This window comes from Phodopus roborovskii, unplaced genomic scaffold, assembly GCF_943737965.1.
Source record: "Phodopus roborovskii unplaced genomic scaffold, PHOROB, whole genome shotgun sequence".
NCBI classification, from domain to species: domain Eukaryota; kingdom Metazoa; phylum Chordata; class Mammalia; order Rodentia; family Cricetidae; genus Phodopus; species Phodopus roborovskii.
The window spans coordinates 35,004,840-35,024,111 of record NW_026126482.1 but is presented as its reverse complement, the minus strand read 5'-3'; the positions used below and the strand labels follow the sequence as shown (position 1 = coordinate 35,024,111).

Sequence of the window (19,272 nt, the reverse complement as noted above, 5' to 3'; positions counted from 1 at the left end):
ATTGTTCTAGAGACTGGAAGCCTGCCGTCATAGAGTCATCAGAGATGGCTCCTTCTAAGGAATGGGAAAAAAAGCCCACCATGCATCTTCCCTAATGCTTGTGGCTTCGTGACCATCTTTGGTGGTGTTTTGTAGATCTCTGCCTTTATTTTCATGTTGTCTTCATTTCTTCCTAAGTGTGTCTTTAAATCTCACTTTATAAGAGACCTGTTCATAACGTATTAAGGACTCTTACCTCATTATGACAATTGTGTCACCTTTACCAGGTATATTCATAACAAGCCCTATCCCCAAATGAAGTCCCATGGGGACTCTAATACCTGGTTCTGGAAGGTCACAGTGTCATGGATGACTGTGACCAAACACCTGACAAAAAAGCAGCTTCGGGGAAGAAGGATTATTTTAGTTCAGGGTTTTAGGATCTAGTTCATCATGGTTTGAAACCATGGTGATGGAAAGGTGAGGCAGCTGGTCACATTGTGTCTGCAATTAGGAAGCAGAGAGGTGAATGCTACTGAACAACTCACCTTTTCCTTTTTTTTCAGTCCTAGACCTCAGCCCATTGGATGTTGCTTCCCACTTTAAGTGTCAGACTTCTTTCCTCAGTTAAACCTCTCTGGAAATGCCCTCATAGACAACCCAGAAGTGTGCCTTCTAATTCTAAATCCTATCAAGTTAGGAATAACCACAGCACCATGTTAACTTAGTGGTTCTGATGTGGGAGATAGTAGAATTTCTTCAGATCCAGTGGAATGCCATAAAGCTGTGTTCTCAAGAGGCAGTGGAATGAGCTCTGGAGTCTGTCACTTGCCTACTGATGGTCTTAAGAGCCACTCAGCTTGATCTGTTGTGGGGGAGCTGGCAGTGGGTGCGTGAACTGGCTTTTGGAGCCCATTCCCTATGGTGGGATACCTTGCTCAGCCTTGATATGGGGGTAAGGGGCTTGGTCCTACATCAGCATGGTATGTCAGACTTTGTTGACTCCCCAAGGAAAGGTTTCTGAGGATGGGGGGGGAGGAAGTTGGGGGGCAGGAGAAGGGGAGGGAGGGGGAAACTGGGGTTGGTATGTAAACTTAAAAATAAATTTGGAAGAGGGTTTCAAGACAGAGTTTCTCTGTGGCTTTGGAGGCTGTCCTGGAACTAGCTCTTATAGACCAGGCTGGTCTCGAACTCACAGAGATTCTCCTGCCTCTGCCTCACAAGTGCTGGGATTAAAGGCATGGGCCACTTCCACCGGCTAAAAAATAATTTTTTTAAATAAAGAGAGAGAGGGTGCCACTCAGGACCGCAGAGTCTTCGCTGCTCTGGGTATATGGTGGCTAGTAGTGCATGCCTCATGAGGCTGTGATAATCAAAGAACACAGGACAATGGCAGAGAAAGGAAATATGTGATCAGAATCAACACCCATCCTCTCTCTTGTCTCAATTGCACAAGATGAAACTCTAGCCCACAATCGGATGTCTTGAATTTTGGACCTACTTTAATTCCTTCAATTTGTGTTTTTAACTCACTAGAACTACCTACCATTCACATCAGAATTGGGGTAAGGAGGTGGGTGGATGGAAGCAAAGGCCATCTAGGGCAAGGGAGGGCCCTGCTGTCTGCCTCTTACTGTTTCTCAAGGGAACACGATTGGCTTTTGGGACAGGACAGTTCCTCCTGTCACTGCCCAGCCCATTTCAGAAAGCTTCCTGCCTTGAGAGGCAAGACACCATGTACCATAAATTACCCTCAGTCTTTGCACAACCCTGAGCACACAGAGTATTTATTTCCAAGCTTTTTCTGATAGGTATTTCCTGCCTGGTTGAGGTGACTGGGGATCCCAGCAGAACTCAGACTGTCCCTTTCCTTTAGGGAATCCCCATAGGCACCCGTTCATATCCTAGATGGGCCCTCTATAGTTCTGCTGACCCATCCTCAATGATTCTTGACCCCTGGGTTAACTGCTTGACTGGCCTAGTCCTAATATCAAGATTCCCCTTGAGGAACAACTGGCATAATTCCAAAGAAGTTACAGAAGGAAGGGACAGACTCTCAACTTGAGAGTCTTCAACTTGAGAGTCTCAACTAAGAGTCTTCAAACACACACAGTAAACAAAGCTCCAAAAATAAACACTTTGGGTCAACAATAGCTCCTCAGCTATTGGCGCATTTGCATCTTCTGATTCTAGGAAAACCCCAGATGAGGTTGTAATATCAGCCGCTGGCAGAATCTCTTGGGTAGCTCTAGGTGGTGATGCAAACCACCGATAGCCACAGTCACATGAAAGTTGAGGTTTAACTCCTCCCTTTGCGAGGGACTGTTGTTTTTTGTGCTTTTGTTGTTTTGTTTGTTTTGTTTTGCCCTTGTTGTTATTGGCGTTTTTTGGTTTTTTGTTTATTTGTCTTTTTCAGGTTTTTTCTTGTTGCTTTGTTTTGTTTAGCTACATTGTCTTTGTCTTTTTTCTCCTTTACTGATAAAAGTCCTAAGTATCGAACTAAGTTATTATGCAATGAACATTGTTGGACGCAAACTGATTATCTCTCACCAATGGTAGGTTTAATAGAACTAGTAACAGCCTAGGTGAGAACTATGCTTGGTTCAAGTATTACTCTAAAGTTCCCCTCAAATGCAAGAGGTTTACAAAAAAGAAAAGCCAAAAAACACAACTACTGCTGAGTGAAACAAAAGCTTGTGTCTTGCAAATGCAGGCTTTGGTGTACCACAAGGCTTGCTTTACTTGCAGATAAATCGTCATTGAAGCAAAGGCAAGATACGAGAAATGTGAGTCCCTCTCTTTCAACACTACCATTGTGTTGAGATTCATAAGCAGGAAAGCTAAGAGCCCACCATCCTCTTTAGAAATATGAAAGTTGGTGCTTTGAAATAGACCTCATCTCACTCAGCCTGATATCTATGTTCGGATCCAACAGGATCTGCGCCCCCTTCCACACAAGTCTTTTTTCTCAGTGGTGAGAATTACCTCACCTGGAATTCACTCTGCAAAAAGTTTCAGAAGCCTTTCCGTATGAATGAAGCTGCTTTCTTCGAGGCAGATGCGGAAGCTGCCCTCCCCAGGGCTTGGGCAACCCACGGGGTGGGGGTGGGGGAGAATTGCCTCCCAAGCAGTGTGGCTGCTCAGAGCTGGTGGCTGCTGGTGTGCCCTAGGTTTTGAGTGCCTCTAGCTCCCTGTCTTCCCACAATGCAGTTCCTTGACCCTGAGGAGTTCCTGGTGGATGAAGAGGATGACATTTTTGGTGAAGGTAAACATATCTCTGTGGCAGGAGCCAGGTTGCTAGGCTTTGATTTGACCATGTGGGAAACTTTGGAGTGCTTTGAAATGATGAAGGCTAAGTAGTTCGAGTGAGATGGTTATAAAGGGTACAAGGCAAGGAAGGGGGGCGTTGCTGTTGAATGATTCTCCAAAGGTTTTATTTTTAAAGGATGACAACTAAATATTTATCTATTTTATCTGCATTGCTGTTTTGCCTGCATATATGTCTTTGTGACCATGTCAGATCTGGAACTGGAGCTACAAACAGTTGTGAGATGCTAGAAATTGAACCTGGGTCCTCCGGAAGAGCAGCCAGTGCTCTTAACCATTGGGCCATCTCTCAAGCCCCTAGTTTTAGAACTAAATAAGGATCTGCTTTAGGCCAAAAAAACAGAACTAAGTTTTTACTTTGTCCTTCATCTGTGTTCTCTTGTGTGACATCCAAAGGGAAGCCTGCCACAGTGCTTTGTGCCAGGCCCTGGTGTTGGAACGGAATGATTTGTTCAGGGCAGGAGGGCTTCTGCCCTTCCCACCTCCCATCTCCCTCCTCCTTCTATTTGGCTACCCCTCTCTCTTCCCTTTGTCGCACTTATTTGTTACCCCAGCTCTCCACCCCTTCTGTGGTGATGGGGGTGGGGGGCTGGTGTTGAACCCTGCGAGTTCCTGCTGCCACTGGCATTGCTTAGCTTTCCATCTCAGTCCACAACCCTGACATTAACTGAGCAGTCAGGCTTAGTGTTTTGAATGGGTGAGTAGTTGCCTACACATGTCTCATTCTAATGTTGCAATGAAATGGGCCATTAGGCAAAAACCTTTCTAGAATTTGGAATTGCCTAAATGGATGGAAATTGGGATGGAAGAACCTCAGAAATTCAATTATTTTTCATAAACTACCATGTGTTGTAATGTTGTAGCATCCTTTAAGAAGTAGTGTGTGGGGTAGGAGGTGTCTTTTAAGTATTACAGGTTCATCCAAGTAACACTAAAGTGTGTGAATAGAAGCCTTGTTCCCTGGCTGTCTAAGATATGCCTGCTATCTACATTTACTTTGTTTGAGCCACAGAATTTAAATTCAGTTTATGAGGCAGGCATGGAGACACATACTTGTAACCCCAGCACTGGTTGGTGGTTACCTGCTTAGACACCAGGTTAACAATTGCAACCAGAAAGATGCACCTAGATTGGATAATCTCCTAGTTTTTCAGCCACTTTCCCCTCGAGGGATGACATTCTAAAATGTCACCAGTCCACATTTTCCTATCCAAAGGGAGTTTTCTCTTTTTTATACCTAGCTGTGGTGCTCAAGAGCACCCTCTACAGGCTAATGCACAACCACGCACAACCCTAGATCAGGCGTGGCCCCAACCTAGAAGGAAGGTGGTTAGGAAGACCTTCACAAAGCAGGGCTCCAAGAATCTGCAAATCTTTCTTCTGAGCACTCACAGCTATCCAGGTCATTTAAAAATGTTTTATGTGTATGGGTTGTTTGCCTGCATAAATGTCTATGCACCAAAGGCTTGATGTCTGTGGAGGCCAGAAGAAGGGGGTAGGATTCCCCTGGAACTGGGATTATGGACAGTTGTAAGTTGTCATTAGGTCCTGGTAATTAAATTCAAGTCCTCTAGAAGAGCAACCAATGCTCTTAACCAGTGGTCCCCCCAGCATCGTTATTTTAACCTCGTTACTGGGCGTCACACCAGGTTTAGACTTGATTCTAGTCCTGCCTTGCAATACCTCTGCAATGTAACTTGTGTCTCCTCAATGGCAACATGAGGCTGTAGCATCCATTTAGCTATACAGATTAGCTTCATCGTGGGGTCATAACTATTTGTCTTGTTCTTCAGTGGATCATGTTGTTTAACTTTCTCCCTAGGGACTAGAGAGACTCCCAAGAGAACACTGACCACTGTGCTTCCATTGGTTTTCAGGGTCCTGGCTCACTGCTAGTTAGTGTGGAAGCTGGCCCAGCTTGTGTCTCACTTTAAGATGTGCTGTGCAGACATTGCCTGGGTTTCGCTCATTCCTCTGTTTGGAGACCTCGAACAGATGGTTTAACCCCTTTGTTCTCCAGTTTACTCACTTGGGAAATGGAGCACAAGCCTCCTAGGGCTGTGTGTAGATTAAACACTGTTCCAGGGAAGTACTTAGAATAGCAGTCAGTGAACAATAACGCGTACTTTCTGCTGTGTCTACAAATACATACTCAGGTAATAGAATGGGGATTTTTCTGTCCCCTGTCATATATAGGTGGGAATATGCGAAGGGCATTTATCCTCTCTGATCCTCATTCTATATTGAAGACACGAGTTGCACAGTCTCTGAGACCTCAGTTTTGTTTTGTTTCTATTCTGTTATTACATTATTTTTATCTAGGATTCAAAATAATGCATTTCATTTTCACACACATACATATGTATATACATACATACATACATATCATTATACTCTGCTCATATTTGCAGAGTACATCACCTTCACTCATCTTCATCCCCCACTTGGGCCGTCTTGCTAAGATCTCATGTCTAAAAGCCTCAGATTTCACCTAACCTCTGCATCATGACATTTTTACCTAGACTGCATGGCCAGTCCAGGTCTCTCTGGGTTTTCTGCTTCCTAACCTGCCCAAGAAAGCAAAATGCTCCTCACACAGTGAGTCCCTTCCAGCACACTGGAGGGAACCACTCAGGAAGCCTGTTGTTAGGGCAACCGTGCTTCCTTACAGCTGACACGTTTTTCTGATGAAACATTGTCTCCCTAAAGAAATACAGGTTTTGTGCAGCTGCAGAAAGATCTGGAAAGGAAAAGAAAAAGCAAGCAAGCCCTTACAAGGTGTTTGTTCACTGACTCTCTGAGATCCTGTTTGTTCCCTGTGGTTAGAGAAAATGTTAAGGTTCACAGAACTATGAAGCAGTGCTGTGCAGCCACTCTGTTGTTATTCTACAAGGAGGGAGAGTGAGTGAGAGAGGGAGGGAGGGAGAGAGGGAGGGAGGGAGGGAGGGAGGGAGGGAGGGAGGGAGGGAGGGAGGGAGAGAAAGAGACTGTTTACCCATACACATTTTCCTCTCTCTCTCTCTCCCCCCCCACTTCTTCCCTTCCTCCCTCCCCCCCCAGCCCCACACACAGCGTTAAGTGTGCTTTCTAGACATCCACAACACTATTGTGCTATTAGAAGGCAGCAACTACAGATGTTTTCTTTCTTGAAAAAGTGGGTGATTTGATTATCAAGGTATTGAAAAGCCAGTAATTGGCACTAGTGGCTGCTTTGTTTTTATTGTTTCATGCTTATCAAATTAAAAGGCATTCATCCATGTTATTGCCAGGCTGTCTTGACAGCCAGCCGGTGAACACTGGCCGACACCCCTTCATGGATTATCTTGGTCATGATAACTGTAACAACTATGACATGGCAACCATCAATGAAGAGGGCCCGGCCCAGCTGGGGAGAAGAGAACCACAATCAATCATGTGTGGGAAGAATCAGTTCTCAGGTAGTGGTCAGTCAGCCTGTTAGCGGGAAAATTACACCTTAGCAGCAGCCACCCCTTTTGTAGACTCTCCAGCCTTGCTGCTTCCATATTCAGAACTGGCCAGTGGCTGCAATCCAGGACACTTATTAGAACAGTAAAACACCATGAGTTCACAGTGTGTGCACAAAGTGTCACCCAAGCTCTTATATTCCCATAGCTTGTAAGATCTCACTTTAAGACCACAGTTCCTTCTGTTCCCGGAGCTGGTGGAGCATATGATGGCAGGGGCGTACCTCTGCTGTCCTAGAAGAACTTGCTTGTCTCCTCAAGGAAGGCCTCTAGATGAGATGAACTGGCTACCTGTAGCACTTAAGTCTCAAGAAACGAGCAGATATCTGGAACAAAGTCACCCAGTTTTGAACAAAATTTCTCAACTTTCCCCCAACAAAAGTCAGTCTGTATGATTTCCCTTCCAGTGGGAACTTCACCTCAGAGTAAGAGGATCTCAAAATGCATCAATAAAAGAATTATAATTAGGATAATTTGCCTCTCTATGTAGACTGTGTGTAGACTCTCTATGTAGTTATAAAACTAAAGATTTTTAAAAACAGGTAAAAACTACACAATGTGTTGTAATCTAGTATATTTTGATATTATATTGTGCATTATATTTGCCCCTTCCAAAATTAAAACATGACAGGAGGGAAGTAGTGGAAGGAAGGGAGGAAGGAAGGAAGGAAGAAAGGAAGGGAGGGAGGGAGGGGAAGGAGTTAAATTAAGGTTATGTATTAAAAGCAATAAATGCAAGAGATTCAGGCTGGTTGAGTTAGGACTTCACAGAAAAAGCAAAGGAAATAGAAGATAAACACAAATCTTGGCAGAAAGTGTTGGGGTGTTCTATGATTATTATACATTTCATATCATATAAAAATACAGTAATTGTTACTTAACTGTGTTTAGTCTTTCTCAAAAATATCTGGGATTCTCAAGTGGACCCACATGGAATTGGCAGGAAGAGGCTGTCCTGGTTTGACAGAGTGAGAATTGGTTACTCTCTGCTTTTACCATTTGCCAACACTGTTTGGATCCATTTCCAGCCTGGGTTCCTGGATAAACAGTTTGGATGGAAATCATTCACCCTGCTCTCTCACGGGGTCTGGAGCAGACACAGACACCCCCCCACACACACAGTAATTCATGCCTGTGTGACCTCAGCCTTGGATTACTGTACATTCTCTTCCCATAGATGTCTAGGAAGCTTTCTTTGGCTGGTGCCAACAAGATGGTGTCATTTCAGGGGCACAAACCAAAATAGCACATTGAACTAAAGCTATGCAGGCCAGTTCAGCCACCAGTCCACCCCCTCTGATTTATGGCCTCCAGTGACCTCACAGTAACCTATTTAGATCCGCTGAAACTAAAAAGGGGGCTTGATAGTACAGGTCAGGCATGCCAAATGTTTATTTTAATATTTTGTGACAGCCAGAAAAGCCTGAACATTTTAGGAAAACTGGAATATATATTTGGGCAGAGCTTGTCTTGAAAACTAAATCTCTGTGAAGGCCCAGAAAAAGAGAACAAAGAAGGGGAAAGGAAGGAAGGATGGAGGGAGGGAGCAAAGGAAGGGAGGAAGGAAGGAAGGAAGGAAGGAAGGAAGGAAGGAAAGAAAGAAAGGAGAAATGTGTGGTTATTATGACCAAAATGTTGAAATGTATTGTGAGTCTATCCCTCCTTCCTCTTTGAGAAAAGCCATCTACTCAAGTCCACATATTTATTAAATAATGTGATTTCTTGAATTAACTGTGCCTAGTATGTTTAAAAGCATAAAGCACAAAGCTGTCTTTTAAGAAAACATTGCTATCCTGAGTGTCTGCCTTCATGTGCTCATCAGTAACTGGCTCCCAGAGCTGCAGAAAGTACCTTGCATACAGAGAGTCTAATGCCCCTGCTGTTTGTATGAGAGTTTATTGCCACTGCTGTTAGTACAGAGTGTCTAATACCATTGCTGTTCTTAGTTTGTGGAGTTTTTAGCACTTAAAACTCAGGTAAGGCAGAAGTAAACTGTTCCAGATGTGGATGATGATAATACTGATGCCAGTGGTTTGATGATAGTGATAGTGATGGTGAAGATAGTGGTGGTGATTATAATGGTGGTGGCTCTTGTGATGGTGATGGTAATGATGGTGATGGTGGCTGTTGTGATCATGATGGTAATGGAGTCATGACATCGGTGCTGGTGATAGTGGTAGTAACGATGGTGGTGATTACAGTGATAGGGAAGTTGAAAGTGGTAGTGGTCTCAGTGGTAATGGCAGTGGTGATAATTAATGGTCGTAGTGGTAATAATAGTAATAATGATGGTAATGGTGGTGGTGATTGGGAAATGGTAGGGTAATAGTGATGATGGTGGTAGTGTTGACAGTGGTAGTCATGGTGATGCTAGTGGTAGACAGGATGCTGGTGGTAGTGATGGTTATATTGGGGGTGGTGATGGTTGTTGTATTAATTGTGGTGCTAGTGTGGTAGTGGTAATGATCATGGTGGTCATGGTAATGATGATAGTGGTGATGGTGAGAATGATGATGGTGGTAGCAATGGTAGTGGTAGCCATGATGATGATGGTATTGGTGGTGGTTGTGCTTGTAGTAGTGATTATGGTGGTAGTGGTAATAATGATGGTGATGGTGGTAGTGATTGTGATGATGATTTTCTATCCAAAGAAATTGCCAAAGTTAAAGGAAGGAATGTATGGAATAACTGAAAAGATTAAGGGCTTCCTACCTAGAAGCTTCTCATTATCTCTCTGATATTCTTAGCCATCCCAGCCTGCCAGGTCTGTTCAGTCCCCCTCTTCCACTCCTGGCCTTTGTCACAAACCAGCAAGAGCTGTCTTCATGAAGGACTTGGGCTGATTAGAGCAGAGCTGTTTGAGACCACTCCCTTCTGAAGTTCCCTGGGAATATAGAGTGCCCTCTGGCTCAAAAGCTCAAATAGCTGCCATCCGGTCTCCACCTGGTGGCTAATGAAGGGCTCAGAATAACCCAATGTTCAGCACAGAATAAGTTTGTGATCTCTCTAGTTTCGGTTGCTTTCATTGATCTGCATTCCCTTTGAAAATGCTGTCATTGTCAAAAGCAATGCACACCATGACAACACTACTGTAGAGAGGTTCTTACTTCCTTCAGAAATGCCAGCAGCAAGGAATCCAATCCTTAACAGTATTTGCACCTATTTCCTTGCTAAATATTATCTTGGGGTAAACAGAAAAACATCATAATGACAGTCTGTCCCATCACCACTCAACAGAATGCACTCAAGAGGCAGAGGCAGGAGGATCTCTGTGAGTTCGAGGCCAGCCTGGTCTACAGAGCTAGTTCCAAGCTACACAGAGAAACCCTGTCTCAAGACCACCCCCAAAAAAAGTAATTTAAGAAAAGCTAAACTTTCTATATTTGTTAAAACATCTCTGGTATAAAGTTAATGCACATTGATAATGTATGTATATACATAAGTATATATAAACTTTTAGAATAGCAATTAAGATTGTCACTGAAGCCTTTATAGCAGTGGTCCTCAACCTTCCTGAACTGTAAGCTTTTAATACATTTCCTCACGTTGTGGTGACCCCCAACCATAAAATTTTCATTGCTACTTCATAATTGCAATTTTGCTATTGTTATGAATGATATTGTAAATATCTGAATATCTGTGCTTTCCAGTGGTCTTAGGTGACCTCTGTAAAAGGACCCCAAAAGGGGTCACAACCCACAGGTTAAGAACTGCTGCTCTACAGTGTTCCCTCTGGGGTTTGTTCTTACTTCCACTAACTTCCAAAGGGTTTCAATATTAAGAGCTCCTAGAGGGAACCTTGACAGTCTGTATTCATGAACCTATGTATAAATATGTTCAGAATGACAAACGCTTGCTTACGGATAGTGCTACATGAGGATCTAAAGCAAGTGGGTAGAACCTAGTACCCTCATCTAGATGAGAACTAGCTGACAAAGATTTTCTAAGCATCACTGGCAAGTTCTGACCAGGACACAGGTCAGCAAGGTTGGAAATGGCACCCACTACAGCAAGATAGACCCTAACTGGATCAATGTGGTTCTTCCCTCCACCTGCAAAAGACAGCTAGCTGGTGGCAGGCCTTGAGCTTCATTGTCTTTGTGTGAAAAGACAGCGTGAATTGCAATGCACCAGACAGAAAAGGGTCCATGAGGGGTGGGGAGATGGCTCTAGTGCTCGCCGTGCAAGCACACAACCTGAGGTTTAACCCCCAGAACCCATGTAAAAAGCCCAGGTGCAGTGATACATGCTTAGAAGCCAACACTAGGGAGTCAGAGATGGGCGTGGGTGAGTGGGGTCCTTAAGGCCCATCGTGTTATTGTCTCATTTTTAACCTCTCCACCCACAAAGCCTACAAAATATTTACTGACTTCCTCTGTAGAGAAAAAGTCTGCTGGCCCCTGGTCTATGTAACCATCAACTTCTAAGCCCCCTATTATACTTATTTTTATTTATGTGTATGTGCCTGGATGTTTATATATGTAGTGTGTGTGCAGATGCCCTCAGAGGCCAAAAGGTGCTGGATTTCCTGGACCTGGAGTTACAGATGGTTGTCAGCTACCTGAAGTGGGTTCTGAGAACTGAACCCAGGTCCTCTGCTAGAGCTGCAAGGACTCTTAACTGCTGAGCTGTCCCTCTAACCCCTTCCAAGTCATTTGCCTCTTTTGATCACTGGGAGTTTCTTAAATACCTTTTTCTACAGCCCCCCATTTCACATCTGGGTCTTCTCCCTGTGAAATTCCCATGTGAGGGGGATTTAACCCCAGGGGTTAATTTAATATTCTTTTAGAGGGAAAATGTGTCATCATATTGTGTTGCTTTTTAGTATCACTAGAAAAAAATGCTTTGAAAAAAAAATTGTGCATTTCAATACAGACTGTACTGAATGGAGGAGGGGAGAGAGAAGTCAAGGAGAAAGAACCCAGGAGGAGCAGGGCTCTATTTTCCCAGCAATCAAGTTGTTGAAAGAAGATATCACACATAAGGGGTTGAGAGTTTTTTCTGATTATTTCTCTGCAGAGAATTCTCTCTCCCATTAACACCGGCTTCGCAGGTCCCTAGGACCTACTTGTAATGAATGGCTGATGTGTAGGCACAACTCCAAGCTGTCTTCTTCTACACTTTCCCACACTGAGATGCCCCAGTTTACCAACGAGCAGTGGTGCTGGATCTTAAGCAACATCTTCCAAAGAAACTGGACTGAAGCCACAATATCTTTCTGTTAGAGGACTGCACTAGCTTGCCCTGTCTTTATCATCCTCACACAGTGCTGGTTCTCTCCCACAGCCCCCAGTCTGTGAGGTAGATGAGTGTGTGTTTGCTCACATGCATGTTAATTGGAGAATGAGGAAGCCTTTGCAAAACAGACATGACAAGAGAAAGCTAAAAGCACTCACTCACACACATACACATGCACACACATACAGTGGGCGCTACGGGCTTCCTGTTGCTAAGCACTGGAAGAAGCAGGAATGTCTAGTTCTATTAAACATCTTTGAGCAGTTCTCACAGGCTATGGGGGAAGAAAATCTGCCAAAAGACAGGAAACTCTCTCTTGGGCTCTGTTGGTGAAAATCCAAATTGACAAGAGTATAAAGTGGTACTGCAGCTGTAGACGGCTGAATAACAGCTCTTGGCAGCTTTAGAAACAGAGTTACCATATGATCCAGATACCCCATTTCTGAGTATACTGCCAGAGGAATTGAGAGCAAGGTCTTGAGATGTTTGTGCATTTGTACTTATAACTGTAGCCAGAAGTTTCTCTCCCACCCACTGGTTCTCAAATAACCACTCTGAATCTTAATATTAACTATAATTGTTTGGCCAATGGCTCAGGAATATTACTAACTAGCTCTCATATTTAAATTAACATACTTCTATTAATTTATGTATTGCCACGTGGCTGTAGCTTACTGGTAATGCTCTGACATCTTACTCCTCGGGAGGCTACCTGGCATCTCCCTGACTCTGACTTCTTTCTCTCTGTTACCTCTGTTTGAATTTCCTGCCTGACTCTATTTGGCCTGGCTATTAGCCAAACAATTGTAATTAATATTAAGTCTCACAGTGCTTATTTGGTAACTCCTGGGTGGGAGGGAAACATCCAGATACATATGGAGCCCAATGTTATTCACAGTGCCCAGAAGGTGCAAGAAGCTAAAGTATCCAATGAGAGAGAATGAAGATACAAGATGTAGTATGTGCAGACAATGGAATTAGCTAGTCTTCAAAAGGAATGAAGCCCCATACAGGCCCCAGTGTGTGTGTAAATCTTACAAACATTTATTATAGAGAGTAATTCAACTTCTACAAAGGTAAACACTGTTTGATTCCACTTAGATGATAAATTTATACCCATCAAATGTAATGAAACAGTAAGTCAATAGTTCCCGGGGCTGGTGGAGGAGATAAAATGTGAATTATTGTTTAAACTGCATACGATCTTTGTTCTGCAAAGCAAAAGAGCTCTGGATTTTGGTTGCAGGGCATTGAAAACAAACTGAACTATGCATTAAAAATTGTTACAATTGTAATTTTTTAAACATAAATTGTATGTGGGTAGGTGCACCTGAGTGCATGTGCCAGAGGAAGCTAGTGAAGGGTGTCAGTTGGAGTTACAGGCAGTTGAAAGCTGCCCAGCATCTCTATTGGCATCCCAACTCTAGTCTTCTGAAAGAGCACCAAGTAGCCTTCGCTGCTGAGCTGAGATGCTAAATATTAAGTTATTCAAGTTTCACCGCAGTTACTAATATATGCAGACATGTTTACATATACTTATCAGCATTTGAAAAATTAGTTCAGAAGGTATAAGCCACCAAATAAGGAGCTCCTGGACATCTGTGCGGCCTTTCTCTTGAACCCCACAATTCTAACATAAAAGAACCAAACTTCCACAGAAGACAGATTTGATTCTAGGGAGCTGGCACTGATCAAGGCGGACTCTGTCTGACACAATTTCAGAATGACCTAGTTCTTCCTAGTGTTACTGGAGTGTTTAGGGTCAAAGTCTTGGGTTTGGCAGCCCCACCAAGTGAGGAATGGCCACCAGTCCCTAATATACCAAGTGTAAGACCAGCAAGAGCAAAGATATTTATTCGATGTAGCCACACTGGGAGGAGGAGCAAAGAGGTAGATCAACCCTCAAGTCTGTCTTCAGGGGTACAGACATGAAGTTTGGGGTTAAGTAGAAGGCAAGACATAGACACTGTTTATAGATCTTCATCAAGGTGTGGCCCTGCCAGTCACTGATCCATCTCAAATCCTGTCTGTTTTGTGAGGTTCTTTAGTGAATTCATGTAAATGTATAGAGTCTCTTCCTGGGAGGTAAATTCCTCCGGCAGCTGACAGACACCAAGCCTTCATTCTTTCTCTTCCCTGCAGCATGGGATTCTTGGGATCCATCTTTTCAACAGCCCAATGGCTGAAGGGAGGGACACAAGTGTTTCTCTTTAGAATAACTCTGCTCTTGCCAGGACTGTTACACTAAGAGTGTGTGCAGGCTTTAGATAATGGGATTCTTTCTATGAATTCCTGCCTAATTGGGAATGGTTCTTGGGAATTCTGCATAAATGTCTTGTGATTAGCCCCCACTGAGGCTCCTGAGAGGAATGACAGCCTTGGCCGATGTGGTCCTCCTGAAGAACTTATAAACTTCAGGACATAATGTATTTTTCCATCATTAAAAGACTGTCTATTGGAAGTCTGCCATATGCTGGGTTCAGTTCTATTCTGGTTCCTGGGATACAGCAGACACTATAATAAGGTCCTGGGCTTGGTGAAGTCACACAGTGTTTAAGAGGAGGGACGCAGGCAGGAAAAGATGCAGAAATGGCCTGTGTTGGGGGAAGAGAAGTGTTGTTGACAAATGAGGTGCAGGATGGGAAGGATCAAGCATGGTGGCCCAGGAGGGATTTGCTGACAAGTGCCAAAAGCTTGAAGGAAGTCAGAATCTGGCCCTGTGGCTGTCTAAAGGGAGAATGTTCCAGGAATAGCAAAGAGGCCATTGTGTCTGCAGCATAGTGGGAACAAGGCAGAGAGTGGCAGATGAGGTCCAAGAACTTGGGGCTTGGGGAAATGACACCACTTACAGAGTCCCATGGGATATTGTGAAAACACGAGTTTTTACTTTGTCTGAGACAGGTGCCACTGGCCAATGCTCAGCTACATGTTATCTGACTTACCTTCTAGAAGGCACATTCTGACCATACCCTTAACAGAAAAGGGGCTCAGCATGTAGCTCAGTTGGTAGAGCGCTTCCTTAGCATGTGGAAAGTCCTGGGTTTGATAATCCAGCATGGTAATTCATGTCTGTCATTCCACTAGTCAGGTGATGGAGGCAGGAGGATCAGAAGTTCAAGGTCATCCTTGGCTACATAATGAGTTCTAGGTCAGCCTGGGACTTGGGACATACAAGGCTTTGTCTAGGAAAAAAAAAAAAAAAAAAAAAAAAGGCAAGCAACCAGTTGAAAGCCTGGAATGATACACGTGACAGCTAATGGAAACTCTGCCAGACTCTACAGCAATTGAGCCAGGAGCATGTATAGTAGGCAGGAATAAATCTGAGTTTGGCTTGAACACTTTGAAGGACAGTACTGACCTTTGTTTCTTGAGATAATGGTGGCTACTTGAGGAGCTGGTGTGGGTTGGGGAAGCCAGTATGGACTGACAAGAACATTTCTTCAACTGGGACTCTTTAGTCACATGCAGACAGTCAAGTTTATAGAAATTTTGGATGGCTTCACCAAGTCCTCCAAGAACTCAAAATGGTGGAGACCCAAGAAATGTCTGCTGAAATGTTGCCTGGAAAGCAGCATAAATACACATAAAAATTATCCATAGATGTATCTCTAGTTTGTGGGAATTGAGGCTATAAAAATCTTTATAGACTGTTCCAGAAGACCAGAAGTTCGGCAATGCAGGGAGGATCAGAGAAAGGTGAGGAAGAAAGGGCTAGAATGCTGGTTCTTGGAGGTGAACACCGGCAGGTGAGAGTTTTGTGTCCCTAGGAGCTGTGTGTCATATGTGTGCTAATTGCAGAACTGTGTAAACAAACTGCCTCTGGACACACTCTCAGCCGTTGGCGCTCTACACACCCAGTTCTAATGCTTGCCCTTCTTGTCCTTTAGGCCCAAGGCTGTACACCAGAGCCTCTCAGCTGGAAGAGACCTAGGGGGGCGGGGCTCATTGATTTATTTCTCCTCAAAGAAGGAAGCAGAGGGATCTCTCCATTCCTGAACACCTCTTTTTCTCTTCCCCAAGAAGACACAGCATTATTCTGCAGTCACATGTCCATTTAAGAACCAGCAACCAGCTTATTCACTCTGTGTCAACTCAAAACCCACATGCTGTTTTCAATTGCTTCTCTTTATTCTAATCTTTCTGTATGACACTACTTTGCAGAGGGACTTTGTGTTGGAGCACATTACTTTTCCAGTGCTGGGGATCAATCTCAGGGCCTTGAGGAGGATGCTAGGCAAGTGCTTCATCACTGAGCTATATCCCTCTCCCTCTTTATAGCATAAAAAAAGATTAAAAGAATATTTTACCATATTACCATATCAGAAACTCTCCCAAATGCTAAAATAGACAGTCCAGTACTTTTTCCATCATCAAACACTTGAATGGAATAATAATATATCTCCTGCTGGACAAGAGGCCAGAGCATTCTGGTTAGGGAAGAGGCCCATATGTCTGAGAATCAGATCCGAATCCCCAGGACACAAAGCCTTCAGCTGTGGAAGTTGAATTCCTCTGTAAATTCGGCATCCAAGTCTAAGATATGAACTATTTAGAACCTGCTCAGGGTGACCCTTATTCTGGCTTAGCATCGTCTGTGTGCGGGGAGCAGACGAGAGCAGGTGTTCACATTTATCTTTCTCAAGTAGCCTCTCGAGACTCTTTGGCCCATGAAAGAAGAGGCTGAACTAGAGCCTTCCACCCCCAGCTCCAGCCCTGCCAGAAGACAGCTGTTTGGGCCTCTGCCTGCTGCTTAATGAAAACATAGCTGAGATTCAGGAAGAGATGCTTGCTACAGGGTTGCTGGGGGAAGCCACTTTCTTTGGAGATTTGCTTAAACCAATGTCCTTGCATTTATTACCATTGCTGTGAAATTTTCAGCTCTAACAGCTCTAGCATGAATGACCTATTTTGAACGTGACAGCCATTGCACTTCAGCTGGTGAATAATTTATGAGCTGTAAGTCCACTGTCATCGCTCTGATATTACAGCACTCTCCTTTGCCTGGCTAATTATGGAGGGCAATGATGCTCTGTCCTGTTGTCACAACTCCTATGAGAAGCCACCAGGGAGCAATGAAGGGAAGAAGGGAACTGGGCCAGGGCCTCCTCTCTCCCACTGCTACCACAGAAGGCTCTGAGGGGGTTAGATTTCCACTCAAACCTCTGCAAATTGAACCAGTGCTTTGCCCTTGGGATGGATCTGATATCCAGCATCCTGATTTTGCATCAAATGTATGTTAGCTGGGAGAGATGTGGGCTGTGAAAGGGACTTAGGAAGGAAAGAGATGTTAGGTTCTGGAGCTAGTCAGGATGCCCAATTGTCCCAAGCCTCCAGGACAAGAGCATACAGCTGGGTTCAGTGCTGAGGGTTGGAAAAGAGAAGCAGTGAGCTGCAGGTTTATGTCTCAGAGGAATGCAAGCACCCAGGAAGCCTCAGTAGGCACTTCCCACTGGGCACCCCTGTGTCTTAAGCCATCTTGAGGCACTCCCAGCTCTCTCCAGCTGTATCTGAGTAGTAACAACTCACTTAACCTCCATGAGACCAAATGGACATCACACTTCTGAATAAGATCTACAAAGCCCATGAGGATTGGCCGCAAGTGGTAGGTTTCTGAGCTTTGGGTTCCTGCCCTTATGATTCCTCTGCAGTTAAAGGGTTTAAGTTCATGAATTGGAAAGGACTTGGCCTTTGGAGAGATCTCTGCCAAACTGGGGGTGGGGAAAGGAAAGAGGACTAAACAGATTACAAGGAACAGCCCTGACCTGAAGTGGAAAGGAAAATACAAGTCCACCTACAGCAAAAGGGACATCTGAGTAAAACATATTTAAAATATAAATGATTAGAGAAGAGATTTTAAAGTAACAAATATGTATACTTTTTAAAATTGATCTCAGATACAAACTACTCAGAGAAGTTCATTCAGCAATCATTGGTCCTTAATCTCCTGGAGCCAGCAGTACACTGGAGAGGCCTGAGGGACTGGATTAACTGGTTATTCTTCCTACTATGTCAATTAACCCACAGAATTGGAGGTGGGGGGTGGCGCTGAGAATCAGTTTAGACTAAATGCTTGGCTGACAGGCAAATCCCATCCTTTCTGTTTCTTCCTTGGCTTTCTGTCTTATCTATGCAGACTTCCGTTATCCTCTGCAATCTCTTTAAACTGACCCCAGGTATTGTGCTCAGCCTAGCTCTGAGCTCCACCAACCTCGACTGTCCTGTGCAAATGTTACCCACTTGTTTGCAATGGCTGTGGACAAATGACGTCTCATCAGCCACTTAGACTTGAGGGACTCAGACTCTGTGATAGAATGGGTAGGCTGGCTGCAGCATAACCCTGTCTCTGCAACCCGAGCACTGGGATTACAATTGTGCGCCACCACCACCGAGCTTCTTTCACGTGGGTTCCTGGGACTGAACTCTGATCCTCATGCTTTTGGAACAAGTGTGTGTGCCAGCTGAGCCATCTAACCAGCCCAGTGGATAATGATGAGTATAATAATGAGTATCCACCAGGAAAGCTAAACTTTGGAGTAATCAGAAGTTGTGTTTGCAAAGAAACTGAATCGCAAAGGAGGATGCAGGTGTGGAGGAACCTGTGAGGGCCTTGAGAAACAACTGCTGGGCAAAGGAGCAAGAGGGACCACAGCAGCAAAAGGAAGTGGATACAGGATGCTTTCTGCAGGGAGGGTGGGAGTCACCCTTTATAAAGGGACCCAGCCAGCCCAGGGTGACTGTATGAGGAAAAGTCCAGAATCCATATCTTGAAGAAGAGTCTGGAAAGTATAGCTTATAGAAGAGTCTGGAATGCCCATCTTCAAGGGGACCATTCATGCAGTCCCCACAATGAGCCTCCAGGGCAAAGAGAGGAGAGAGTGAGAGATGAGAATAAACAGGAAGTGAGAACAGAGACAAACTATAAGCCTGGAACTAACTGCATTTAGCTGGGAGCACTAAATAAATAAATATATCACCTTGGAGGCCCTTAAAGATAGATAGATAGATATGTGCTTTTGGGTAGCTTAATAAAAGGAAGGGACTTTTTTTATGAAGTAACAGGTCTCTTCCGACCTTAAAAACTAAAGTGCCCACATACATCTGTAGCATCCTGCTTATAGATATGAATAGTTTCCAGCTACCTCTAGCTGCACTTTGAAATATTTTCTATCCATCTTGTTGTGTCCTAATACTTTCAGTTAAATGTATATTCTTCACTTTGTACCTCTTGGTATTCAGAACTGTA

General features: G+C 44.0%; 1 protein-coding gene across 3 annotated transcripts in view; it reads left to right on the top strand.

Moving 5' to 3' along the window:
- Ripor2 (RHO family interacting cell polarization regulator 2) overlaps positions 1-19,272 on the top strand; it is a 213,504-nt gene that overhangs the window by 97,630 nt on the left and 96,602 nt on the right. The window contains exon 1 of one of the 3 annotated variants that reach the window (XM_051194520.1): positions 3,103-3,244. The exons of the other annotated variants lie outside the window; for them this stretch is intronic. Within the exon in view, the coding sequence (XP_051050477.1) occupies positions 3,184-3,244 (61 nt within the window). The 5' untranslated portion in view covers positions 3,103-3,183. Of the gene's footprint in view, positions 1-3,102; positions 3,245-19,272 lie in introns of those variants that run through there. 3 annotated transcript variants of the gene reach the window in all.